Source organism: Arvicanthis niloticus, chromosome 1 (assembly GCF_011762505.2).
Source record: "Arvicanthis niloticus isolate mArvNil1 chromosome 1, mArvNil1.pat.X, whole genome shotgun sequence".
Taxonomy (NCBI): Eukaryota; Metazoa; Chordata; class Mammalia; order Rodentia; family Muridae; genus Arvicanthis; species Arvicanthis niloticus.
In genome coordinates, this window is record NC_047658.1 from 111,022,599 (window position 1) to 111,049,596 (window position 26,998).

Below are 26,998 nucleotides of genomic sequence, written 5' to 3' on the forward strand. Positions count from 1 at the left end.
CAGGCATGAGCATGGTGACACAAACACATGCAGGCACACATGAGCACCATGAGTTTACACATGCATGTGCATGTTCAGAGGCGCACACAAACACTTGCACAGCCCATGCACACAGCACAGGGAGATGGCATCCCAGGACCATCTAGAACAATTCAGACGCCTGCCACAGAAGAAATGAATGTTCTTGAATGTTCTCAGGACAGTCGTTTTCAAATCTGATTTATTAACCACAGGGCTCATCAGGGACCTTAGGGACAGGAGCAGGTTGGGAGAAAAACAGTCAGGAAAGGCCAGGGTTGTGTATTCAAATTTATTTTGATGAACGCTCAGCCACAGTCTCCTGTGGGTGTGTATACATTCGGTTTTGTTTTGTTTTTTTAAAAAAATGGCTTCTGTAAAAGAATTTTTGGTAATTATCTAATTTTGGATACAGCAGCTATATACAAAACATCATCGGAAACCACATCACTGCACAAGAGAAAATAGAAGCATCAAGTCTCATGATTTTAGCAAACAGTGAAAACCTTTGAAGCCCAAGACTCGGACCCCAGCTGCTGACTACAGGACTGTCTGCCTTGCCCTAACCTAAGACGAGTGTAGGGAGTTGCCTTTTTCAGCTTGGGCGAGACACTTCTGGCAATGGTGCTGAGAGACCTTGCACAGCTGGCTAGCACATCAGATGAAGCTGACCCATGAGGCTTGTTTTAGAAGCTATTACAATGGTAAGTGCTGGGATCTCATATCCCCACGAGTGAAAATATAGGTGTGTTACCAAAATAGAAGCTTTTATTGAGAAAAATCTTTGGTAGTAATGATATTTTAATTTCCTCTCAGTATTTGGTTAACTAATGAAATAACTCCTTCCACCTTGAGCTACAGAAAGAAAATCTCTCAAGTCCATCACATTATTGGTTTTTAGACAAAACCAATAGGTGGTCTAAAAAGCAAAAAATGAAGTCCTGGGGCTTGGTGAAGCCCTCCAGCCTGTTTAGAGATGCCCTGCCTGTCACCACAGCTTGTCTCACAAGAACATTGGCTTCATGTGAGGGGCCCTTGAGTGGCTGGTGTGGAGCCTGCCAGGGACGCCAAGGATGCTGGTCAACTGGGGGTCCCTGTATTCCTCTGTTACTGGAGCACAATGTAAAGCCACCATGTTTGTGTTGTGTGGGTGGCCAGGCACCTGTTTCTGACCCTGGGTCTGAACTTCTGAGCTCCCAGAAGGAAAGACAGTGGAGTCTTCCAGCTTGTCCAACTACAGCAGTTGCCATCTTTGGGAATCTGTGTTGGAGTTGTTCACCCTTCTGCAAAATGTCAGCAGGTTCCTGGACATCCTTCTGTACCTCCCAGGGCATCCTTCAGACTAAGGATGCTGTCTCTGGACCTTGGCTCCTTACCACTGCGCGGGAGGTGGGGGTGGGGGCTTTATGTTCCCCCATAGGTCTATGGAACATGCCTCACCCTGTTCATCCCCGTCACCAGCCATTCTTGGCACTGAATACTAAAGATAAAAACTTCCCTGCATAATGGCCTTGTGCAAAAATGAGAAGAAACAGAAAGAAGAAAGAAGACCGTTGTCGCATCAGAGTGGCCCTCCATACATCCAGACGACACAAGAGCCATAGGCCCTGGTGGGGCTAAAAGTGCTGGCTCTGGAGGAAACCGAGTGGTCACTTGGTGATGGTCAGAAGCCTGCTGGCCTGCTATAATGTCTACAGCGCGCCCCCATGGTACTCGTAGCTGGGGACTGGGCTGCTGTCACCTGCCTCTGGGCAGGCTGTGGGACTATGGTTGTTACAAGGCACATCCCTTGGCTTCTCTTTCTCCATCCATGTGTCCAGTAGCTGCTGCTTGCCCTGCTCCTCACGCATGAACAACTCCACCATGAGAACCTTCTCCTTGTGGATCTGCTGGCTGATGTCTTTGGGGATATCAGGGATCACCCAGTCCACAAAGTCACTCATGAACATCACCAGGTTCTGCAGGGAGAACAGTGATTGGGGGTGGGGCTGGAGGTGTCTAGAGAATGCCTTAGCCTCTGCCTAGTGTCCACATCACCTGTGTACCCTATTCATGTACCCTTACCTACTTGTTTCACCTATGTACCCCACCTATGCACCCTCATCTGTGTACTCCCACCTATACACCTGTGCACCCCACCTGTGTACTCTCACCTGTGTACTTCCACCTATGCACCTGTGTACCCTCACCTGCGTACTTCCACCTATGCACCTGTGTACCCTCACCTGTGTACTTCCACCTATGCACCTGTGTACCCTCACCTGTGTACTTCCACCTATGCACCTGTGTACCCTCACCTGTGAACCCTTTCCTGTGTATTGCCACTTATGCACCTGTGCATCCCACCTGTGTACCCTCACTTGTGTACTCCCACCTATGCACCTGTGCACTCCACCTGTGTACCCTCACCTGTGCACCTGTGCACAATCACCTGTATATATACTCCCACCTATGCACCTGTGCACCCCACCTGTGTACCCTCACCTGTGTACTCCCACCTATGCACCTGTGCACTCCACCTGTGTACCTCACCTGTGCACCTGTGCACAATCACCTGTATATATACTCCCACCTATGCACCTGTGCACCCCACCTGTGTACCCTCACCTGTGTACTCCCACCTATGCACCTGTGCACTCCACCTGTGTACCTCACCTGTGCACCTGTGCACAATCACCTGTATATATACTCCCATCTATGCACCTGTGCACTCCACCTGTGTACTCACACTTGTGCACCTGTCTACCCTCACCTGTGTACTCCCACTTATGCATCCCACCTGTGCACTCATTTACACATCCTCACCTGTGTGCCCCACCTATACACTACCTCCTGTCTACCTGTTCCATGTGGCAAAGCCCATCCCTTCACTCTCTGTCCCTGTGTGATTCCTCTAGGCTTCAGTTTCCCAGAAGGTATAAACAGGACAAGGAGGTGCAGCCCCTGGAGACCTGGGGTTTTCTTTTACTTTTTGAGAAGCTGGGGATGAAGCCAGTTCTTGCACTCCACTGCCCCCTGTTGGCTTACTTGAGGAATCTGAACTAAGTTGCCAAGAAAATGCTCGGAAAGACAGATTTTTCAGCATTTGAAGTGCATTTGTTGGCACCTGAGCATGGGTGATTGGCCTTTGTTCAAAGGTGACGCTCCTAGCTGTGCCCCCAGCTTTGAACTGTGGCACGGCTAGGAACCCTGTTGCCTGCCTGTTTCCAGCTTAGCTGTGGAAGTCAGTGAGTGACCAGCCATTTAAGATGTTACAGGCTTGTTATGATCTGGTGGCTGGGGCAATGTGTGCCTGCTGGGATGGGCAGAGCTGTCAGTGTAAACCCTCTCCACTACAGCCCTGCCTGCTATGCTATCCCTTAGCCCAGAGCAGCAATCCTCGACCTATGGGTTGAGACTCCATGGGGGGGGGGGTCACATATCAGATATCCTGCTTATTAGAGATTTACATTACAATTCTAACAGTACCAAAATTACAGTTATGAAATAATAAATGTATATTTATGGAAATAAGATAATCTTATGGTTGGGGTCATCACGACATGAGGAACTGTATTAAAGGGCTGCAATTCAGCATTAGGAAGGTCGAGAACCACTGTCTAAAAGCTCAGCAACCCTAATCTGTTCTGGGTAGTTTTCTGTCAATTTAACAAAGCCTACAGTCATCCAGTAAGAGGGCCCCTTAAATGAGAAGATGCCTTCACCAGACTGCCCTGTGGGCAAGCCTAAAGGACATTTTCTTTGTTTCATAAAAATTTTGTAAAGTTATTTTATCTAATGTATTTGAGTGTTTTTCTTGAGTGTATGCCTGTGCAACTTGTGAGTACCTGGTGTTCAGAGCATCCAGAAGAGGGCATCGAGTCTCCTAGTACTGGGATGACAGATGGTTGTGAGCTGCCACGTGGATGCTGAGAATTGAACCCAGGTCCCTTGGAAGAACACTTAGTGCTTTTAACTGCTGAGCCACCTCTTTATATGAGGCATTTTCTTGATAGATAACTGTGAAATGTGAAAGGGCCCAGCTCACTGTGGAAGGAGCCATCCCTGGGTAGGTGGTCCTGGGTTACAGAAGAAACAAGCCCAGCAAAACATGGGGAGTAAGCCAGGGAGCAGCACCCTCCATGGCCTCTGCATCAGCTCCTGCCTCCAGGTTCCATCTTGATTCCCCACAGAGATGATGTAACAAAGTCTTCCCCAGGTTGGTTTTGGTCATTGTATGGATCACAGCAACAGAGAAGGAACTAGGGCATTACCCCAATCCTAACCTAATGCCTTCTGCACCCACTTCAGTGAAAGGTGAATGGAGGGGTGCAGGCCAGGCCCAGCAAGGGCATGTAAGGAGCTTAACAGGGAGGACCTGGTCTTGGAGTTTCCTAGCTCTGAGTGTTCAGTCTTTCTGGCACAGATTTCCCTGATGCCAGAGGGATGTGCAGAGACATGGCCCAGGCAACACCCATGGGCCTCAGCAATTCTGCTCTGGCCCTTCAATCAGTCTGTGTGTGTGTGTACATATGTCTGGAGTCCAGCCCATAGTAGGTCCTGCTAGTAAGGGTCTGGAGTTATCTGAGAGCTGCTGCCTCCAGTTTGAACTTGCCCTGGCCTGGCACAGAGACCCAGAGGAAGACAAGCAGGGACAGAGATGGCTTCTCCTTCCTGCAAGTCTGCTCAATGGATCTTACGGCTTTCACCAGGTAACCTTTTCTTTGACTGTTCTATGATATTCTCTTGGTCATTACTCAGGTTCAGGTGGGTTAGCGTCCTCCTCAGAGCTCCTGATGACATCTCCTGCCACTGTCAGCTCCCCCTCCCGTGTCAGTACTTCCCAAGTGTTGTCCCTCCACTTTCTGAAGATAGACATCCGCAAACACACATACCTGGAAGACAATGACAAACGCCAGCCGGGCAGCCAGGACAGCCCAGAAGTCTTTGGAAATGTCATACTTGTGTTCTGACCATGGGGGCTCCCGGTAATCTTTATACCTGCAAAGGTATGGGGAGTCACGGGCAGGTCAAGTGGATCTTGGGCTGTAGAGAGAAGCCTCAGGGCTGAGACAGGCTCTGTGGCTGGCTGCAGGGATGGACTGCTCTCTGCCTAGAAAATTCCTCCATGTTGGATGGGGTGGGTAGAGTCTAGGGGTTTGGTATAAAACAGCCACCAGGGACTTTGAACAATGTTACAAGTGTTCAGACTCTGAGGACTTTTTGAGATAGACTAGTTGCTGCAGTGTGTGTTATGAATGGATTTGAACCTTTAGGACCAGCGGTGGGACGTCCTGATTCAAAGTGATGCATCTGGTGTCAAGTTAACAAAGGATAATACATTTTTTCCTTTAAATTTAATTATGTGTGTATGCGTGTCTATGACTGTGCCTGCAGTGTTCTCACAGGCTAGAAGGGAGGGGCAGGTCACCCTGGAGCTGGTGTTACAGGTGGGGTTGTAAGCAGCCAGATGTGGGTTCTGGGATCTGAACTTGGGTCCTCTGAAAGAGCAGCCAGTACTCTTAATCAGTCCGCCCACATGGTTGATCTTGATTGTCTATTTGACAAGATTTAGAATCACTGTGGAGGGCTGGGGAGATGACCCAGTGATAAAGATGGTATTACTTAATCCAACGACTTGAATTTAATTCCTAGGACCCACGTGGTAGTGAGAAAGAACTGACTCCTGAAAGTCACCCTCTACCCTCCACGTGTACCACAGTAAGTGAGCATCCACCCACCTGCCCACCCACCAACCAACCAACCAACCAACCAACTAACCAAATGTAATAGAATCACCATGGACCTCTGGGCAGGTGCAAGGGTGTTTCCAGAGAGATTTAACAAGGTGGGAAGACACACATGGAATGTGGGTGGGGTGGGGGTGGGGTTTCCCATGTGGGCAGAGCCTTTCCATGTGCTCCCGTGGGCTGGAGTCCTGGGCTGAATACAAAGGAAAACAGCAAGCCTTCCTAGCTCTGTTTCCCGAGTGTGGATACAATGTGATCACCTCTGGGCCCTGGGCCTTGACTTCCCTCATAACAGCCTGCACCCTCAGACTGTGAGCCAAAATGGACCTTTCCTTCCTTTTTTTTTTGTTTTTTTTGTTTTTTTTTTTTTTTTTGTTTTTTTGAGACAGGGTTTCTCTGTGTAGCCCTGGCTGTCCTGGAACTCACGCTGTAGACCAGGCTGGCCTTGAACTCAGAAATCCGCCTGCCTCTGCCTCCCAAGGACCTTTCCTTCCTTAAGTTGCTTTTAGTCAGGTATTCTGCCAGAGCAATGAGATTCCTAACTAATCTAATACAATTCTCAAAGTCAGGGACAGGGCCTCTAGAGCAGCTGGGATGCCCAGGCTGGTCGTTAACGGGGAAGCCGAGGAAGGGAGCACAGGAGGAGGCACCTGGCCCCAGAAGCACAATCTTGATGCTCAGCTCACCTTTACTGTCAGCTTGCTGGGTGTCCCTGAGCACTTGCTTGACCTCTCTAGGCCTCAGCCTGAGCATTCCCTCGCTTGTTTGTGTCATAAGCATCTGTCAGCAGCTACCGAGTGCCCGACCCCATCCCTGAGGAAATGAAGGTAAGAACACAGCAGCAGATGGGGCCTTTTGTTCAGGGAGGGAGCTGGACAGGAGTCTCTAAGGCCTGTTTGCCAAGGAACTAACAGCTCCCAGATGGGACTGGCTGGGGACAGTGGCAGGTGCTGGGCAGAGGTTGTACCATCACCCTGACAGGAGCAAGCAGTCTGTGAGTTCAGTGTTACCACAAATGTTGGCTCCCCCTTTTCCTTCAAAGCCCTGGGTCACCTGGGAAACCCTTATGCATCCCTGAAAGCCCTTCCTATGGCTCTTCAGTTACTATCTCCCACTAGCCAGAGTGACCTCTAGATTTGTTTTCTTCTCTTACTTAGCTTCACTAATCAGCCCTCCTCCAGCCCCCACAGGGAGAAAAGAATGTTCTCTCAGGGAAGATGGGGCTGACCTGGGCCATGCTTGCTTTATCGCAGATATAAACAGGTGCCTGTAGGGACCCTGGGTCCCAGCGACTGCTTCTGCTATCCTCTGAGCTGGCTTGGGCTCCAGCTTTGGGAGGTGCCTGGGGTGGGTGCGTCTGGTGTATGTGGGGAGCTCAAGGTCCCTGAGGTACAGGATTTTGATCTAAGTGGTGGAAGTCTGCCTGGAACTGGAGCTGGGGACCACGAACTGGAGCTGGGGACCACGAGGCCAAATCAGCAGGAACATAGATGGGGTCTTGGCTTTGTGTTCTTGGAGATCTGCTTCCCCAGGTTGGCTTGGAATCCTCTAAATGTGTTCTCCCTGCCCCTTACCCTCAGCATCATCGCCACTCTGCCAGGACTGTGCAGAAACATGAGCGATTTCTGTTTTCTCTTAGTGACATTCCCTGAACTCTCTAGTGTCGGATGGTGTCCTGGGTGAAGGTGCTTTCAGCAGTACTGGCTGCCCCACAGTGTGGCTGCCCAATGTGGGGTTGGCTTTTGAGGTGGTTTCCTGATCTGTGTACCTTGATACCACAGAGTAGCAGGTCATCTGCCCCCTCCCTTCTCCTTTGCTCCCCAATACTGAGTTGCCTCCTAGGAAGCCTTTTCGGTTTTCCCAGGAGTGACCAACACCGCCGCTGGTGCGCACACAGGAACCCAAGCTGACCCATAGCTCCAAGAACAAAATTTTGTCTCTACAGGGAGCAAAAGCTACCAACACCCGGGCAAACAGAGGGAGATCTGCAGAGACTCTCAGCAGGGGAGTTGGGGTGGGGGAGCAACATGCTTCTGAGGTGACCTGTGTTTTCAACTTGGGAGGGTCCCCTGAGCTGGGGATTTCTCTCCGGGGGGCTATGTGCAGACAGAGGGCATTCAGGCATGGAAATCATGCTGTATTGTCTTTTATCAAAGCATGCCCTCCGAGCTTCCACCTCAGCTTTTTTTTTTTTTTTTTTTTTGAGGGGGCCTCTGAAGGTCCCAGGGTAGCTGCTGCTCTATCTCCCAATACAAATCACATAAAAATGGTGTTTCTTTTTCTTTCCCCTGTCTTTTTCCTTATAGTATCCTGAGGCCAATTGAATAAATAAGTAAATAAGTTTATTATTTATAACTTATTTATTCATATATAACAAATATATAATACATTTATAAATATATAAACTTATTTATTTATTTATTTATTTGAGATAGGGTCTCATTTTATGTATCTGAATATTTGTGTACCTCAAACTCAATATATAGCCTTGAACTCCTGATTCTCCTGCTTCCATCTCCTTAGTACTGGGGTAACAGTGTGAGGCCCCACCTCTTAAAGGTGCCTCTCCTCTGCCACCCTGAGGAGAAGCATCTCCCATGGGACTCTTCAGGGATAACCCATACTCACACCAGAGCACGTGCTAAGGCATCACGTTGGCTTCTAGGGAATGAATCATGTGTAAAACCAGAGCTCCAGAGACAGTGAAAGCTCTCTCTGTTCCTCCCTGCTAGTCTGACACATTTTATTTATTTATTATTATTAAAGACAGGGCCTCAGCTGGGCAGTGCACTCCTTTAATCCAAGAAGTCTGGCTTTAAGTCCTGCTGTCTGAATTTAGACTTGGAACATAGAGGAAGGCAGATCTCTATGAATTTGGGGCTACCTGGACTCAATAGTGAGTTCCAGGCCAGTCAGGGCTACATAGTGAACTACAAACTTTGTCTGAAAAGAAGTTATACACACACACACACACACACACACACACATATATTATATTATATGAATATTTGTATACCACATGAATGTCTACTGCCCATGGAGGCCAGAAGAGGGATTCAGATCCCCTGGTGCAAGAGTTATAGATGGTTATGAACTACCTTGTAGGTTCTGGGAATTGAGCACAGGTCTTCTGCAAGAACAAGTGCTATTAGCTGCTAAAGCCATCTCTCCAGCCCATGTTGTTGTTTGGAGACAAGATCTGATGTAGCACAGGCTGGCCTCAATCTCAGTATGTAGCTGAGAAAGGCCTTGAACTTCTGATCTTTTGTTTTCACCTCCCAGTATACTACATTTGAGATCTGGTCTCATGTAGTCCAGGTTGGCTATAGTTATACCAATAATAATGGGAGGCTTTGGAAACTGACTCGTACCACTAATAATTGGGGCCCCTGACATAGCATTCCCACAAATAAGTAATATAGGCTTCTGACTTCTGCCCCCATCATTTCTTCTTCCCCAGCATCCTCAATAGTTGAAGCGGGAGCAGGAACAGGATGAATGGTATATCCACCCTTAGCCGGAAACCTAGCCCATGCTGGAGCATCTGTAGACCTAACACTCTTCTCTTTACACCTAGCTGACATGTCATCTATTTTAGCAATCCCCCTGCCTCAGGCTTTAAATGTGGGGTTACAGGTGTGTCTCACTCCTGTAGGCATTTTACAAATTACATGTAAGTACTTATTGACTCCTGCCCCTGAAGAAACCTGGCTCCTTCTTAGCCTTTCCCAGTGTTCTCTGCAAGGGGCTCTCTTTAGAGGGAGACACGAAGGCAGTACCTGCAGATCTGAACCTCATAGCCCAGGTCCAGTGGGTCATTGGGTGCTGTGCCATTCTGGAAGTCGCTGACATTGAAGGAGGAGAGCGTGTGGTTGACGAAGCCATGCATGGTCCCGTTCTGACTGTACATGTAGAGATACACTAGGCGAGGGATGAAGTCAGACGTGAAGGAGATCACAAAGGCCTGCCAGGGAAAAGGAGTGAGCATGGATCCAGCATGAGGCAGGGCAGGGGAGCCACAGGAGTGAACGAAGGCTCAGGAGGTTCCTGTCCTATTCTGCAGCTTGTAGGAGCCTGACGTCTATGGTAGTGGTCCTTAAGCAGGGACTGCAGGGACAATGGGCTGCCTTTTATAGGCTGTCTAGCTCTGGTTGAGGCTCCCAACTTCTCTGTGTCATCCTTCTGTTCTTGTTCAACTGGTTGACTATGCCCACTGAGCACAGACCTCACCTCCTGGGCTTGCTAGGGAAATTCAAGAGTCCAAAGAAGGAAGCTGCAAACTTTAAAGTTCTTGCCTACCTCTAAGACAGAACTGTCCCTGCAGTGACTTCATGTAGGGGCCTGAAGCCCGGCAGCCTCTGGTGTCTCTACAGCCTTGGCTATATCACCTGCCCTCTCTGTATATGCCTTAGCTAGCTGTAACATGGTGCCTGCCAGGCCATACCTCCTCCAGCTGTGTGCACAGTAATGGCTTGGTATGTGGCAAGAATACAGAATATTTTGGGAGCTCCTAACATTGTAGCTGTTGTCCTCATAAGATGTCTTATGTGTGCCCTGGCTTCACATGGGCTGTACTCTGGGGCATCTTCATTTCAGAGCCTACTGTCACTCTCCCAGAGTGAGGCATAGATATTCCTTTAACAACGGCCCTCAAGGCCTTCATTGGAGAGGTGGGATTTGGCAGGAGGGTAGAACTGGCTGGAGTTTGGAGGCTCCTACTAGCTCAAATATCATCCCTATGCCTGGTGGGGACTGGATTCTAGATGCTCTGACATCGGACACCTTGGGCCTGTTACTGTTCTGGGAGGCACCCCTACTTTCCATGTGCACAGGGTCTGCATATGGGGGCTTGGTCAGTGGATGGAGAGGCAGAAGGTTATAGGAGCACTACTGTGCCTCACTTGAGGTTCCCATGCTTCTGAGCCAGCCTTGGGCTTTGCTGCAATTATATGGAGCCTGTGAGGACCACAGTGGCCAAGAGCTATGCCACTCCTGACCTGAGGCCATCACCATGGTCATGGCAGGGAAGAAAGCCAGGTGTGGAATGCTGGGATTGATGGAGATAGGTGTGCTAGCTTGTCTCTCTCTTCTCAGCTATGTTACAAACGGTTGTTTGTTTTTGTTTGTTTGGAGACAGGGTCTTATGTAGCCTAGGCTGGACTTGAACTTTCTATGAGGCTGAGGATGACTTTGAACTTCAGGTTCTTACCATCCCCTGGAACCCCTAGTGCTGGAAGAACAGGTGTGCTCCACCATGCCGGGTTTATTCAGTGCCAGGGATGAAACTCAGGCCTTGTGCATGCTACACAAGCATGCCCACTACTGAGCCACAGCCCCAGTCTTCCAGGGAAGTTTCTAAAGAGAGACATCCCTCCCAACAGCCTGGGTGGTCTCACAGCCCAGCCAGTATCCCCACTCCCATCACTTACATTAATGATGACAGCCAGCTTCCCGACACCTCTGAGAATGTTATACCAGATGCCTAGAGGAAAAGCAGATGGGAGCACCTGTGGTTAGGTGTCTGGTTTGTGGTGCACACGCAGTGCCTGGGTGGGCTCAACCTTGTAGGCACTTGGGCAGCTAGAGGGCCACCCCCAGAAATGCTGAAGAAGGCACAGAAGGAGCCCAGGGATTGTCATTGTCCTTGGCTGCACTTTGTTGCTTTGTCACCTCATGGGCTGTCTATGAGCAACCTAATGGGTAAATGTCTGTTAGACACCCTGGTCCCTAGTGACCCTGGACCTTCCCTGTGAACCTGTCTGTAGGTGCTCAGGGCAGGAAGATCTCTTTCCTACAGCCAGTGCTTGAGCAGCTGTGGCCAGGGCATCCTGACTGGTGAGGCTGGGGTCTTGTCTCAGGGGTGATGCTCACCAATGACTACCATGCTTGGATATGGCCTGGCTTCCACTACTACTATCCCAGATGGGCAAAGTCTATACCTAGTATGGTGGGACCTTGCTCCATGGCTCTTCCACTGGAAAAGAGAAGGAACAAGGCTCAGGAAGGAGGCAAGGGGCTGGTTGGGGCCTTAAGGCTGAGATTCCTACAGGGAATCTGTATGCCCATGCCCTGCATGCCCCAGCCCCGACTTCACTCATGAGGTTGGGTGTACCCCCGGGGGTCCTATCCTGAAGTGCACTCCATTAGGCCAAGAGCATGTCCTGTCTGTATGTCACTCCCAGTACTGGCTCCCAGGTCTGACATCCCTTCTCTGAAGTCACCCTGGAGAAATCATGGCAGGTGTTTTGTTGCAGATGTGGTGTATGGCCCTGCGCTACATGGTGACCTCCCTAGCTAGGAGCAGTGTGGGCAGCTTCTAAGCCCTCAGTTTTGAGCTTTACACTGGTGGCCTGTAAGGCCAGCATGTGTTCAGCCCTGGGCATCCCAGCAGCCAAGGCTACAGCAATGTGCATGTGTTAGGTACATAATCCTGCCCCAGCCAGTGAGGATCCCAGGTTAAAATAGTCTCCCCCACAGTGATCAAACTCCTGTGGTAATGGTGGTTCTGTCTAGCTTCCTGCTAGCAGAAGTCTTAGGCAGACAGACAGATCCTGCATGTTGAAAAATCCCATAGGCACGAGGAAGCCAGCAAGGGCACAAGGAGGGGAGTGTATCCCTGTCAGGTCGGTCACCCGTGGGAGCGCTTCATGCCTGGCCTCTTATGCTCAGGAGCAGAGAGCTGCTCTGTAGACTCAAAGCAGGCTGTGGCTTATGTATTTTTATGTCTCCTGAACCTCATGTAGCATTTACCCATTAGGTATTTGTTGATGGGCTGCAGGAGTGTGCAAAGCCTTTTCAGAAAAAACAAACAAACAAACAAACAAATACCTAAAAACCAAAAGAGAGGACACAAAGAAGCAGGCCTGCTGGCTGGGCACTCCTAAAAACTGGTGGACTGGTGAGGTGGCCCAACAGGTAAGCACTCCTTTCACCCAGGCTTGATGACCAGAGTTATATCTCCTGAACCACAGCAGGAGACAGAAGCCACTCTTGTAAGACAGAATTCCTAGGAAATCCTGTGGCTAACAGTGGTGGCTCCTGCAGATCACCTGACCACATTTCTTCTCTAACATACAAGGAGTCCCTGATGCCACCTCTTGGAGCCACCAGACACTTCTTACTGCTTTAGCTCGCTCCTTCCTTCCTTCCTTCCTTCCTTCCTTCCTTCCTTCCTTCCTTCCTTCCTTCCTCCCCTCCTTCCCTCTTCCCTCCCTTTGCTCATGGTCTCACGTGGCCCAGATTAGTTTTACTATGAGCCTGTGAAGCAAGGATGGTTTTGAACTCCCCATCTTCATGCTGCTACTTCCCAAGTGCTACGATTACAGGTATGAGCCATCACATCTGAGTTACGTGGTGGTGGGGTCAAACCCGGGCCATTGTACATGGTAGGCAAGTACTGTACCTAGGCCAAAGCCCTAGCCAAGCAAAGATGTAGTTCAGGATGGACCCCAACTTTATCTTACTCAAAGTGTGCCACTGCTGTGTTTCATAACTGGTAAAACTCACATTGAAGCTTATTTTATTAACTTAATACATAAATCTATTTTTGAGACAGGATCTTACTCTATAGCTCAGGTTCTGGCCTCATTCTGTACCTTGGGCTGACCTCAAACATGCAGCAATCCTCCTGCCTCATCCTTCCGAGTGTGCTTGGATTTACAAGCATGTCTACGCTTAATCTATAGATATGTTTTTTATTTGAACATTTGTTTTCAATTTTCCAGGGCATAAGCCAGGAATAAAATTGCCGGGTGACTGATAATTCTGCAATGTACTTTAATCTCAGAACTTCAGTCAGAATGAAAGGGCAAAGTTCCTCCTTTCCCTTCTTATTTGATTGTTTTAGACAGGGTCTCACTATGTTAGCTTTAGCTGACCTGGAACTCACAGAGATCCACCTGCCTCTGTTTCCTGTTGGAATCAAAAGCATGTGCCAGAACAGCTGGCTAAAGTCTATTTTTACTTTATTTATTATTTTTGGAGACAGGCTCTCACGTAGCTCAGGATAACTTGAACTTGAGATGTTGAGCCCAGAACAACCTTGAATGTCTGATCTTCTTGCTTTTATTTTCTGAGTGGTGGGATTAGGGGTGTGTGCCCTTATAGCTCCTTTTCTCCTTCTTCCTCTCCTCCTCCTCTGCTTCCTTCTCCTTTATCACTCCAGAGGACTCTAAAACCCATTTCCAATAGCTTGACAGAAAGCATGCTGGGCAGGCCAGGTGCTCCATGAGAGTTTGGCTAGGGATATATATATATATATATATATATATATATATATATATATCTCACAGTATAGCAGGGAGTCATTACTGCCTGAAAACCTGCATTCTCAGGTCCCCTACACACATTGTGTTGGCCACCAACAGAGAATTCCTCCCAAGAGGCCATGTGATAAAGGCTTCTGTAGTCAGGAGCACAGCTGCTACTAGCCAGGGTCTGTGGGGGTGCAGGCCACCGGCGCCACTGGGTCTCCTGTCCTCTGGGAACACTGTCCCAGAGGCTCTGCACGGATCAGAGGAGGAAGACAAAAGCCCCTTTGAGCAAAAGGTTACAGCACAGGAGGCCACAAACAAGCATGTGAAAGGCAGATCACGCCTCCAACCAACTGGGCAGGAACCAGGAAGCAGCCGCTGATCCGTGAGGCCTGGGAAAAAGCAAGGAGCCTGGAGGGAGAACTCTGAGGGCACAACAGGAGCCCCATGGGGGTGGGGAGGACAGGGGAGCCAGGAGGCCACCCACACTACCCTGTTCGCCTTGGTGGGTTTCTAGGTTTTTAGAGGACACTCCTTCTAGGAATAGCCAGCCTCTGTCCTGAAGCAGAAGCAGAATTCACCAAATAGCGGCATACACACTGGGAATCCCACTGGGGGGAGGGGATTTTTGCAAACTCAACAGGGGACAGTGTGGCCATATACTTTTCTTCCTTTCCAGCTATGGGACAGTAAAATGGAGAGTTTCTAAAAATTACCTAGGAGAGCCCAAGTTTCCTTTGGGCTCTGCTGAGGGAGACTCTGCCCAGGCTTCTTCCAAGGTTTCTCTCCGAGGGCCCAACAGGTGGAAAGTTCCAGGAGAATTTTGCAATAGACACATCTCTGGGCTTGTCTTAGAGCAGGGTGTGGGGTGCCCATCCTGCTGCTCAGATGTGGCCCAGGGCTGGGTCTATATCAGCCCTCTGGAGAATGGCTTTTAAATGTTAAGAACAGAAGGGAAACCGGCAGGATTTGGCCTTCCACTGGGAACAGTTGTGCCCCAAAGCTGAAGTAAGCCAAAAGCTCCTGAAGGGCTCTTGTAGCTCTGAGGAGGTCACCAGTCTAGCCATACCTGGGTGTGGCTTATGTTATGACCACAATGGGGCAGAATAGGGGGCTCTGGGGGCTGGGAGGGTCAGTTTGTCTAGGGAATTTCAGTGCCTTTAAAGACCGTGGGCAGAATCCAGGTCCACTTGGGTGTCTTGTTTCCTTTGCCTGAGTTGCCTGGGTAGGAGGTGGCATCAGGAAGCCACCGTGCCCAGGCACAGCATGAGAACCTCACACGTGAGCCCTGGCTCTGACCTCCTCCTCATCCAGCACCATGTTTCTAGGCCACTCAAGGCTGGGGGCAGGGGCAGCATGTATGTTGCTACAGGCTTGTAGCAAAGATGTGAATAAGGCCATAGAACCAAACAGATGAAGTCACCATAGCTGATATGCTTGACTGTGACCATGGCAGTTCCATCCAGCTCAATGTAAAAGATCACAAGGTGACAGAGAAGCCCAGCTCACCTTCTCTTAGAGGCGGCTGGAAGACTGGAAGATGTGATCATCCCAGTCAGGGACTGGCCATGCTGCCAGAAGCCAGTGGATGGCCCAAAGAGCATCGAGCCTGGCAGAGACACTAACTAAAGCAAGAGAGAATATGGAGTGGATGGTGCCATCTGAGGGTTCCCACAGGTGTGGGTGGTACTACCCAAGGGTTCCCCATGGAATGACCTGGATGTGCAGGGGGCTGGGAAAGGTCTTAGAAAGGCCAATGCTATCCCAAACAGTCTTGCAAACTCCTATCTGGGTCACAGAATCTAACCCAAAGATCCCTTATCACTAGGGGACTGTAATCTATATGGGTAGGTGACCAATGGCTTCCCTCACGTGATTCAGTCTGCACAGAGATGCCCTTCTCACTGAGACTGTTCAAGAGGAGATGGATTAAAGGATAGTGGGTCTCACTGTAGGATTTGAAGGACACCATCTGTCCTTACTAGCTCTGGTTGAGGTGTGCGTGGCATCTGGAGCTCTGTGAATTCTATCTTCCATGTCCTCTACTCTTCCTAGATACACTCAGTGTCCCTCCTTAACTGCCTCTGATGGTGGGATGCTCCCTATCATCAGATAGGGGATGCATGCTCTTCCTTTGATGCCATGGACTATTGCAGTGCTGTGTGCCCCTCTCTCTATCCCTGTTCTCCATGCACAACACAAGCTCGGGGTTCACAGTCCCATACTGAGTTTCATTCTGGCCTTGAACTTCATGGGAAAGTCATCAAGGACAAGAGTATACTTCGTTGGGCTATAAGAGGTACCTTCTCCAAAAAAAACTTCTTTTAAGGTTTTACCTTTTACACCTCTCTCTCTCTGTCTCTCTCTCTCTCTCTCTCTCTCTCTCTCTCTCTCTCTCTCTCTCTCTCTCTGTGTGTGTGTGTGTGCATGCGTGCGTGCAGGTACCCTTGCCAGAAGAAGGAGGTGGATCCCCTGGAGTTGGAGATTGTGAGATGCCCAACATGAGGTTAGTTGGTTAGATGAACCTAGGTCCTCTGCAAGAGCAGCCAATGCTCCTAACTGCTGCACACACTCTCCAGCCCCAGCTACTGTCTTTACTGTGAGCACTAGATGCTGTAGTGTACACTTGCTGAGCAGCTAACGCTCTGTCTCCATTGGTCTATCTTTTAGCTCTGGGGCCACCCCAGTGTTGGGGGGTGGGGTATTGAGAATAAGCATGGAGAAAAATATCCCCTCATGTGTGTTTGATGTACCCCAGGAGAGCCATCACAAATTTACTTAAAACATGAATTTTGGTGTATGTGTGTGTGTGTGTATGATTTTTTTTGTAACTCAGTTGTGTTGCTCTGGAATATGAACTACATGAATGACAATGTCATGTTACAATACAATACCACAAGATTATTGGCCATGCCTAGGAGACCTACATCAGTGGATGGCTAAGACAGGCAGACAGCTGACAAATAGTCCCATTTGTCATTGGTAGCTGAAATGTCTTGGAAGTTGGGGGACCAGTGGGACACATTCAAGATCTTTCACCACTTGGGAAGGTAGTGGAAAAGCCCTGGTAGGGAACACAGGTCCGGAGCCCACTGGCTTCTCAAGAGCAGCATCCCCCTGCCCATGTGCTCTGAGCCCATTTCCCAGCTCACTTACCGATGTCTTTGGCTCTGATGGCTACTGGCCTCCGAAGCTCGGTGACAAACTTTTTGGCATCCAGGCGGATCTCAATGATGTTGTTTAGCAAGGCAAAGAGTGGAGCCAGAGGGAAGGATGCAACAAACAGGGTGACAAAGCCGAACTGAATGACTGCAGGGAGAGCACAGTGTCAGCAGTGCAGCTCTGCATCGCCTCGCACACACCGTGCGGCGCCCTGCACACTGAGGTATCTCACCAGCTCTACACTGCACAGCACCTTACACCCAGCATGATTCAGACCAGGGCTGCCTGGTACCCTGCCTTGAAGGAGCCCCCCTGCACGGACCTGCCTGCAAGTGCATGGGGCCTATCCAAGGAGCCACTACCATCTAGGGCCCAGGACCAGGGAACTGAAGACAGAAGTCATTGTATCTGGAATTCAACATGGCTGGCCTTGAACTTGTGACAATTCTTCTGTTCCAGCTTCCCAAGTATGGCCATCATGTCTGGATTATTTATTATTGTGTGTCTAAGCATGTATGTGCATGCACATTTGCATGGGTGTGTATGTGTTCATGGAGACCAGAAACCATTGTAAATGCTGGTCTTCAGGTGCCACCCACTTCTTTCTTTCCTTCCTTCCTTCCTTCCTTCCTTCCTTCCTTCCTTCCTTCCTTCCTCCTTTCCTTCCTACTTTTTCTTTTTTCAAGTAGACACTCTCACTGGGACTTGGGGCTCATAGTAGGCTAGACTGACTGACTGCTCGGGGAGCCCCAGAGATCCTTCTGTTCTACTTCCTCATTGCTAGGATTACAAACACCCCACCACCCTTGGTTTTTTACAAGGGTTCTGGGGACTGAATTCATGTCTTCATGTTTGCACAGAAAGCACTTCATGTACGGAGGCATCTCGCCAGCTCTACACTGTGTAATTTTTATACTTGTCTATAAATGTGCTCTGGTCATGTTCACCCTGGTATGACTCCTGAGTTACAGGCACGCTTGAAGTTCGCAGGTCTGATCTTATGAAATTTCTGCTCAGAGGCAGATCCAAGTGAGTGCATGGCCTGGCTTGGCCCATATCTGTGCCCAAATCTCCCCAGGGTCAGGAAGGCCTGCTCCCATAACTGTCTCAAGAGTCCCTCCTTTCTTCTTCCATCAGGCCCAGGAGAGCAGGAGGACATCTGTCTTCCAGGATTGTCCCAGCCTTCTGTCCCCTTCATGCTGCTGTTCACCAGCTCTGGGCTTCGTTAGCCTTAGAGGCCACAGTCAACTCAAGTTGAAACAGGTCAGGAAAAGGTCACCAGAGAGACGAGAGTCAGAGAGCTGGTCCAGGAGCTGTATGGCAGGACCTGGTCCAAGGGTGCTCCGTGCCAGGGGGTAAACAAGGAAGCTGCAGAATGTCACCCTGTGCTCAGATGGCTGAGTATGGCCATTGTTAGCAGGGCGAGCAGGTCAGGAGGCTGTGGGAACTGTCTCCCAGATGTCTTGGTGACCTCTCTTTGGCCCTGAAGTATGGGGCAGCAGAATGGATGCCTCTGCTGAGGAATGGAGGTGTTTGGAGGGGGAAGTTATGATGAAGCAGGACCAGCCATGTGTCATGGCTTTGTGAGGGCCATGACTTCTGAGGCTCAGGCTCAAAGTTGCTGTAGGTGGGCTTTTCCACTTAAAAACTTTTTTTTGACACAGGGTCTCACATAGCCCAGGCTGGCCTCTAATTTACTATATAGCCAAACATGACCTTGATCTTCTGATGGTCCTGTTTCCACTTCTCAAGTGCTGGGACTGCAATACAGCCCTGTACTACCATTCCTGGTTTATGCTGGGGATTGAACCCAGGGCCTTGCATATGCTAGGCAAGCACTCTACCAAAGGAGCTATAGTCCTAGCCTTGATTTTTCCACTTCAGAGTGATGTCACTGCCTCATGTGTCATGAAGCAGATGAGAAAGAGAAAATGGAGGGGAAGTGGGAGGGAAGGCTTCTGGAGCTCAAACTGGTGTGAGATATCCTCCTATCTACATCTGTGAGCTCCCATGTTAGCCTTAGATTTTCCTGGAGTACAAGATGGCAGCTGATATGACAGAAAGAAAGCCAGGCAAGGAGTGCACCCTGGTGCTGGACTGGGGTAGTCTACTTGACACATAACAGACCTTTGTTCCTGAGATCTCCTCATTCTTAAGCCCTGGAGAATCATGGGGCCTGAGGTGAGAATTCAATAGTGAGAGAATTGACCATGTCTCAGTCAACTACAGGGTGCTTCTCTGAGATATCTTGTTTCCCAGAGCCTCCTCAGAGAGTGGAGGCCTGACTTTAGGGGCAGAGGGACCAGTGCCCAGACTCTACTGGCCATGGCCCTGGGGATGAACAGGGAAAGAACGGAGCCTGGAGTCCTGTTTGTTCCTGCCCCCATACTCTCCTGAATCTTGGAGCAAGATGATTCTAGTTGGGAGCAACCAGCTTGGAACTACATGAGCAGACAGAGAGGTGGCTGAGAGGTGTTTATAGGGGCAGAACGCTCTGGCCACTGTGCTGCAGCCTGGAGGCCATCTGCTCATCAGGTGGCTCTAAGTCAAGGCTGAAGAGTGCTGTGGCCACATACCAGGCCTGCCTTGCTTTTCAGCACTGTCGATAATACAGAATCTGAGCAGTCCCTCTTCTGCCAGGACCTGGGGCAAGCCTGATACTGCATGTTTGAATCCTGTCCATGGTGGCTGAGGCCATGCCAGTCTAAGCTCCCTGTGCTTGAGTCTTCCTGTCTGTGTTCACTCATCCATAGGTTCAGTGACCATGCACTGAGCATCTGCTGCATACTCAGACATGCACTGAGTGTCTGCTGTATACTTGGGCCCATTCTAGGGTAGGGGAACAGCAGCTAAGAGTGGAAGGAAAGGTCTTCCCTCCACAGGGCTCCATTCTTCTGTGAACAGATAGAAAAGGGGGGGGGGGGACTTACGGTGTCAGCTGGATTTAAAATAGGGCCAGAGGAGGAATTGGGTCCTAGATATGGGGAAGGACTAACTTTTTTAGCCACTGTGGTCAGAGAAAACTTTTACTGGGGGACACTCAGAGTCCTGAAGGAAGAAAAAGAGAGGATCCATGCAGGTATTTGAGGGAGAGCATTCTACCAGAGGTACCATAAAGGCAGAGGACCCATGGAAGGCCTGAGGTACATGCTTACAGAACAATGTGGAGTTTGCTGTGAGCACAACATAGGGGCTGGATGGACAGAAGGGAGCGTGGGAGGTCCAGGGTTGCAGCGGTACCTGGCTTTCCCCACCTCCCAGTATCCTTCCATGCTGGGGTCACAGCAAGCCCAGGTAGAGTCAAGTATCTTGGTGATCAGGAAAAAGAGGAGTCAAAGACCCAAAGATGTACTCTAAAGGGGTGTGGCTATGGTACCCCAAATGCTGGGGGCCTCCAATGGAGCTGGTATTGCTGTTGAAGGAAGCAGAGGGAGAAGGAATTGTTGCTCGGCCTTATGTGTCACACTGTGTGGCAGGTGACCATGTGTTGCCTGTCCCAGTCCTTTGGAAGACGAGTTTAGAAGAAAAGGGACAGTGTTTATAGACCCGAGGAGGAGCAGAACCTAGAGCCAAGAGTGGAGGCCTGGCATCTCCTGCTCCTGCCTCTGCCTGACACTGATGAAAGGGTGAGGGGCACTGAGGGTCAGATCCTTGGGCATCCCATCCTATAGCCCCTTCCCTATTTCTAACCTGGTAGCCTATTTAATCTCCTCTCTCTCTCTCTCTCTCTCTCCCTCTCCCTCTCCCTCTCCCTCTCCCTCTCCCTCTCCCTCTCCCTCTCTCTCTCTCTCTCTCTCTCTCTCTGTGTGTGTGTGTGTGTGTGTGTGTGTGTGTGTGTGTGTGTGTGTGTACCGCAGGTATATGTGAAGGTCAGAGGTCAGCTTCCTGTCTCATTCCTCAGGTATGATCCATTTTACTATTTTGGCACCCATCTCTTACTCGCTTGGCATTCATCAAGCAGGCCAGGCTGGCTGGCTAGTGAGCCCCAAGGATCTTGTTGTCTGCCTCCTCCATGCTGGGATTACAAACACACATCACTATAACTTTTTTTTTAATGTGGATTCAGGGATTGTACTTAAAGTCCAGAGCTCATAAGGCAATTTACTAACTGAGCCATCTCCCTAGATCAGTTTCCTTCTTTTGTTTGTTTTGTTTTTGAGACTGGGTCTCACTATGTAGCCCAGGCTGGCCTTAAACTCAAGAGCCTCCTGCCTCAGCCTCCAAGTTCTGGGATCACAGACAGGCATCAAGCACTATGCCAAGATCTATTGTCTTTGTCCGATCTGCATCCCCGCAGCCTGTGCCCACTGCCCTGGCCGGGATACCACTCACTCATTTCCATGTACTCAGGCGTGAGGCCAGCGAAGGGTTCGAGGTTGAAGTCCACCTCATAGCGCTGCTTCCGCTTCACATACTCCTCATGGTCTGAGGGGCTCTGCCTGCGCAGTTTCAGGTAGCGGATGAACTTTTTCATCTTCCTGCAGGAGGCGCTGTGTCAGTAGTGGTCAGGGTTACATTGCCCCGTCTGCTCTAAGCCTGAACCACTGGCTAGTGTCCAGAAAGAGGCATCTTTTTTCTACTGTAGTTTTATTTTGAATCAGAGTCTCACTATTAGCCCTGGCTGGCCTCGAATTTACTATGTCGACCAAGATGGCCTCAAACTCAAAGAGATCCACCTTTCTTTTCTTCCTTTGTGCTGGGAACAAAGGCATGTGTCACCATGCCTGGCTCGATGCCTGTTGGAAGGGCGCTGATAGCTCTGCCTTTCTCCCAGAGGCAGCATAGCTCTCTCAGTTTCCTAAGATGCTGAGGGGCAGGGAGAGTGAGAGGCCACCTATCACCATGGGAGGGCCCTGGAGGGAACCAGGAAGTGTGGGCTGTGCTATGCTCCTGTGGCCCCTTCTCAGTACACTAAGGTCCTGGCTCCAGGGACCCTGGCTAGACACTTTGTCACTCAGGAGCCAGCATGCAGCCAGGCTGTATGGCAACCTGAAGGCAGGACTCCGTGTCTCCTTGTCTACAATGGGGCAACTTTTGCTCCACATCCATCCCCTCCCCATCTTTCTCACGTCCTGGTTTCTGATATCTCCTATCTCAAAAGAGGCTGATGCCTCACCTGTCACACAGGCTACTTCTAGAGTCACCCAAGTCTCTCCCACGCTGCTACGTCCCCACCCGTGACAGGTACCACTCACGGGATGCCGATCTCGAAGAGATTGTTCTGGATTAGCTGCTTGCCCAGCATGATGATGCTCAGCTGGATGCAGAGCTCCATCAGGCAGCCCCCCGGAGCACACTGCGGGACAGACAGACAGATGGCAAGTTAGGTCTGGTCTGGTCTTGCTCTGGGTACGGGAGGCTGGCCCTCAACTTGTGGGGTAACTCATGGTCTCTTAAAAGTTGGGTCCAGGTTTAGGGTGTTGGTGGGTGGTAAGAGCACTTGCTTGCAAACATGAGTATGAGTCTGAAGCACAAGCCAAGTGCGTGTTATCTCAGCATTGTGGGGTGGGGGCAGAGGTAAGAGGACACCAAGATCTCTCTGTACAGTCATCCTAGCTGTAATTGTGAGCTTCCAATTAAGGGAGAGATCCGATCACAAGGCATCAGGAGAAAGTAGTAGAGGAAGACACCTGACATTTTCCTCAAGTGCACATATCAGTACATGCGCTCCTGTACATGTGCACACATGTGCACACATGTACACATATACACACATGTCCCTACATATACACACATGTTTAAGCAAGGTCGCTCCCGACACACATGCACACACTGGGGGTGGTTCATATCCACACCTTCTGAAACCTTGAGAACAAGACCTTATTTTGGGAAGAAGTTATTGCCCTACTTCAGTGACCAGTGTCCTCAGGAGAACACAAAGATCTAGAGGGAGACAGCATCTGGGGTGATGCAGAGAGAGCCACCGAGAAGCCAGGCATGGTGGTACACACCTAAATCCCAGCAGTGTGAAGTGGAGGTGGGAAGATCAGGAATTCAAAGACAAACTCAGCTATGTTAGTTCAAAGCCAAGCTAGGCTACATTAGACCTTGTCTCAAAAAAAAAAAAAAATGATCAAAATATGGATCAAAACATTTCTTGTGGGCTGGAAATGTTGACTGGAAATGTTGACCTGGAGACCTGAGCCACTGACAGCTAGATCAATGGAGCAAGCCTGCAGGTCAAGACTCTGTGTCAGAAGATGGCAGGGCCAGAAGCCAAATAATCCCAGCACTAGGTCTAAGGACAGAAAACTAGATGCTGCCATGCTAGAGTTAAAAAGAATGCAGCTAAGGTTTGCTTTTTCTTCTTCATTTACTTTAACCAGAGAGGGAAACAGTCAAGGCTAACAAAATGGAAAATAGACCAGAGAGAGGGAAGGAGGGAAAGAGGGAAGGAGGGAGGGAGGGAGGGAGGGAGGGAGGGAGGGAGGGAGGGAGAGAAAGGAAGGGGAGGGGAAAGAGAGGGGTTAAGTAGGTAGTGGGGGGCAGATGAGGAGCAAGGGGTAGTAGATATGATCAAAATATGTTACATGTATGTATGAACATGTAATGAGTCTTGTTATGTGTAATTAATATGCACTGATAAAAGCAGGCCAGACATGATGGCTCAGTGGGTAAAGGTGCTGATCGCTGAGCCTCAAGACCTGAGTTCAGTCTGGAGAACCATGAGGTGGAAGGAGAGAACTGACTCCTGCAACTTGTCCTCTGGCCTCCACACATGTGCTGCAGCATGCTCATGTGTACACACACAACAAATAAGTAAATGTACTAAAAATAAGACTAAAGGGGGGGCTGGAGAGATGATTGGGGGTGTTAAGAGCATTTAAATGCTCATGTAAAGGATCTGGGTTCCACCGGGCAGTGGTGGTGCACGCCTTTAATCCCAGCACTTGGGAGGCAGAGGCAGGCAGATTTCTGAGTTCGAGGCCAGCCTGGTCTACAGAGTGAGTTCCAGGACAGCCAAGGCTATACAGAGAAACCCTGTCTCAAAAACAAAACAAAACAAAACAAAAACAAACAAACAAAAAAAGGATCTGGGTTCCCAGCACCTGTGAGCAGTTGGCTCATAACCAGCTGTACCTCCAGTTCCAGGGGATCTGATGCCTTCTGGTCTCTGCAGGCACCTGAACATATGTGATGTACATAGACTTAAGAAGGCACATACATATACACATAACTAATTAAGAAATCAATAAATCTTTATAAAATGAAAAACGCAAAAATTTGAACCAAAAAGTATCAACAAAACCTAGGCATGACTTCCTCTCCAACTTTGCCCCTCCCTCCTTCTTTCCTTGAGATGGAATCTCGCTGTGTGGCTCAGGCTGGTCTTGGCTGAGATGGTGGGTGTGGACTATCATGCTCAGCTAACTTTTCCCCCACTGGGATCCTGAACTGGGTAAACGAAGAACAGGAAACAAGCACGAGCATTCACGGCTCTATGTTTCCTGTCTGTGGTCATGTGATGTGCCCACCTGCTTCCAGCCCTTGCTGCTTTGACTTCTCCACCATGATGTGCTGTACCCTGGAGCTGTGAACTAAAGTCAACCCTTTCTCCCTTAAGTTGCTTTTGTCAGGGTGTGTTAATCACAGTGACAGGGAAAGAAACTATGACAAAATCTATGTGGATGTATGAAGATGTAAGGACGTATTCCTCCTGTGGTGCAGAAGCCCAGAGGACAGGAAGCTAAGCAGAAGGCTCCTGGGAAAGGGAGGGGGAAGGATGTGTTACCTCCTCCATCCGGAAAGAGCGGAAGATATACACGTAGTCACCCGGCCGACCAACGAACCTGGGAGAGTTGGGGTAGTGGTTAAGAAGGAGCTGGACTCAACACCCAGAAGCTGCCACCCAAAGGACCTGTGCTTCTGTGGATCCCCAGACAGAGCCACCAGGATAGACTCCCTCTTTTCCCAGTGGATCTTCAGTATGAATACCTCTTTGCCACCTGACCTGCTGAGGGGACTATCAGAGGTTGCCGCCTTGGCTGCTATATGGGGTCTGTATTGCTAGGGAACCCCCTATGTTCTGTCGACCCAGTTAAAGCCAGCCCTCCCCAGAGCATTATGGGCTGTGGAAGCTGCACTTCTGTTTTCCCTGAGCTGTGTGTGTGGGGGTCTCCCACTATCAAGAGGGACAAGGTAGGACAGGGTGAAGGAGTTCCTACCGGCCTTTGAAGAAGGCGACATAGAAGATTGGCGTGTAAGAATTCACAAACTTGAGCAGGAAGGCCTTGAAGGTTAGCCTCTCCTCAAAGCTCTTCTCTGTCTTCGGGACCTCTGAAGAGAGACATACGGTGCTGACTGTGCCAGCTGCTAGCCACTCACAGACAGACCAGGCCAGGGGCAGTTGGGACTGGCTATAGTTCGATGGCCAGGCTGCTTGCCCCAAGGCTGGCCCTACACCAGGCCCATGCTGCCTACGCTATCCTGCATGTGGCACTCACCAATCTTGGTGAGCCACCTGGCAATGCAGCCGTAAACTTCATCCAGCAGAATGATGACCACAAGGTTGATGATGACAGCGGTGGCCGTGACTGTAACCCGGATGTTGGACCGCACAGATGGGGAGGAGTTCATGGCCAAGGCTGCAGCTGTGGAGATTCTATAGATGATAACTCCGAGGACGATTGCAAATGTCACTGCGATCTGCAGGGCAGGCGTAGACATGCTTAGTGGGAACGGTAGAGGTGGTTTGGGGAAGTCGAAGAGTTCCCTTGAACCTGCCCGTCTGCTCCTAACCCCCAATTTTCCTGCGTCAGAACTAAAGTTGAAATTACCGGAGTGCCTACCAGATGCCAGATGCTCTGCAGGAGTCAACCCACAGAACAAGAATAAAAAGGTGGGAAGACTCCCAGGATCAGAGAGGTCATGTGGCTGGGTCAGGGCACCCAGCTTTGGGACAGGGCTTCACCTGCTGGTCCTTCCAAGCCTAAAGTTTACCAGATCTATGTATAATACTTTCTTATTGTCCCCCATGTAGAGCCCAGGACACAGTAGCCACAACCCCAGTGGCTGTTCTGGTGGGTGGTAGAGGAGACTGGCTGCTGTGGATACTTCTTGCCCAACCCAGGGTGACTAAGATAACAGACTTCTTAGATGTTATACAGGGCTGAGCCAGGTGCCTGCAGGTTTGCTAGGACATGGCCAGGGTCCCATCCCACAGATTTCTTGGAGCCACCTTCTAGCTCTTCCATGACAGCAGGCCCCAAAGCCAAACCCATCTCAGGCTACAACATTCCATGGAACTCAGACCGCTGGTGCCTGAGAGATGGGTGGGAAGCTGGTGACAGGTTTGTTCCGCTTGCTACAGTCGTCTGTCTGGGTTCCTTTTCCTTTTGGCACAGGTCCATGGGTAAGACCCAGTCTCTGCCCAGCCCAAGGGTGTGGACACCCCGCCCTAGAGCTTGCTGGGCGAGGGTGGGCATGTCTGAGGCTCGAAAAGCCAAGCTTTACTGGGGTTTAGCCACTTATGTATATGTTTTGGCTGCTCTAGTCAGACTCTGGCCATTATGCTCCTGTGTCCTGGATGGAGGGGAGGCCTTGTCCTTGCTGGCATGGTCCCTCTTGGCTCCTGGCACCGCTGCTCTATGTTGCCCACTCAGGGGACATGGCCTTTGGAATTTCTTCAGAAGACTTGCCCTGAACACTATGGGCTATAACCAGGCCTTTTAAGACATGTTAGTGACTAAACAGAAACACCCTGCCTGGGAAACCATCTGCAGCCCCCACTCTGCCCTGCAAGCACAAGGCATGGATACCACGCCCTGAGCTGTGCCAGGCAGTGAGATTTTCCTCGGAACACCCCTCAGGCCTGCCAAGAGGCCACTCCTGGCCATA

General features: G+C 50.0%; 1 protein-coding gene across 12 annotated transcripts in view; it reads right to left on the bottom strand.

Annotated features, from left to right (window-relative positions):
• Positions 1–296: 296 nt before the first annotated feature.
• Positions 297–26,998, bottom strand: part of Ano1 (anoctamin 1) — a 163,931-nt gene continuing 137,229 nt past the window's right edge. For all 12 annotated transcript variants that reach the window (XM_076914445.1, XM_076914456.1, XM_076914435.1 and 9 more), the window contains 10 exons: positions 25,606–25,807; positions 25,327–25,438; positions 24,894–24,951; positions 22,357–22,457; positions 21,494–21,639; positions 17,156–17,308; positions 11,177–11,229; positions 9,527–9,711; positions 4,893–4,998; positions 297–1,976 (listed from right to left, as the gene is read on the bottom strand). In XM_076914445.1, coding sequence (XP_076770560.1) covers positions 1,710–1,976; positions 4,893–4,998; positions 9,527–9,711; positions 11,177–11,229; positions 17,156–17,308; positions 21,494–21,639; positions 22,357–22,457; positions 24,894–24,951; positions 25,327–25,438; positions 25,606–25,807 — 1,383 coding nt within the window. In that variant the 3' untranslated portion in view covers positions 297–1,709. The remainder of the gene's footprint in view (positions 1,977–4,892; positions 4,999–9,526; positions 9,712–11,176; positions 11,230–17,155; positions 17,309–21,493; positions 21,640–22,356; positions 22,458–24,893; positions 24,952–25,326; positions 25,439–25,605; positions 25,808–26,998) is intronic.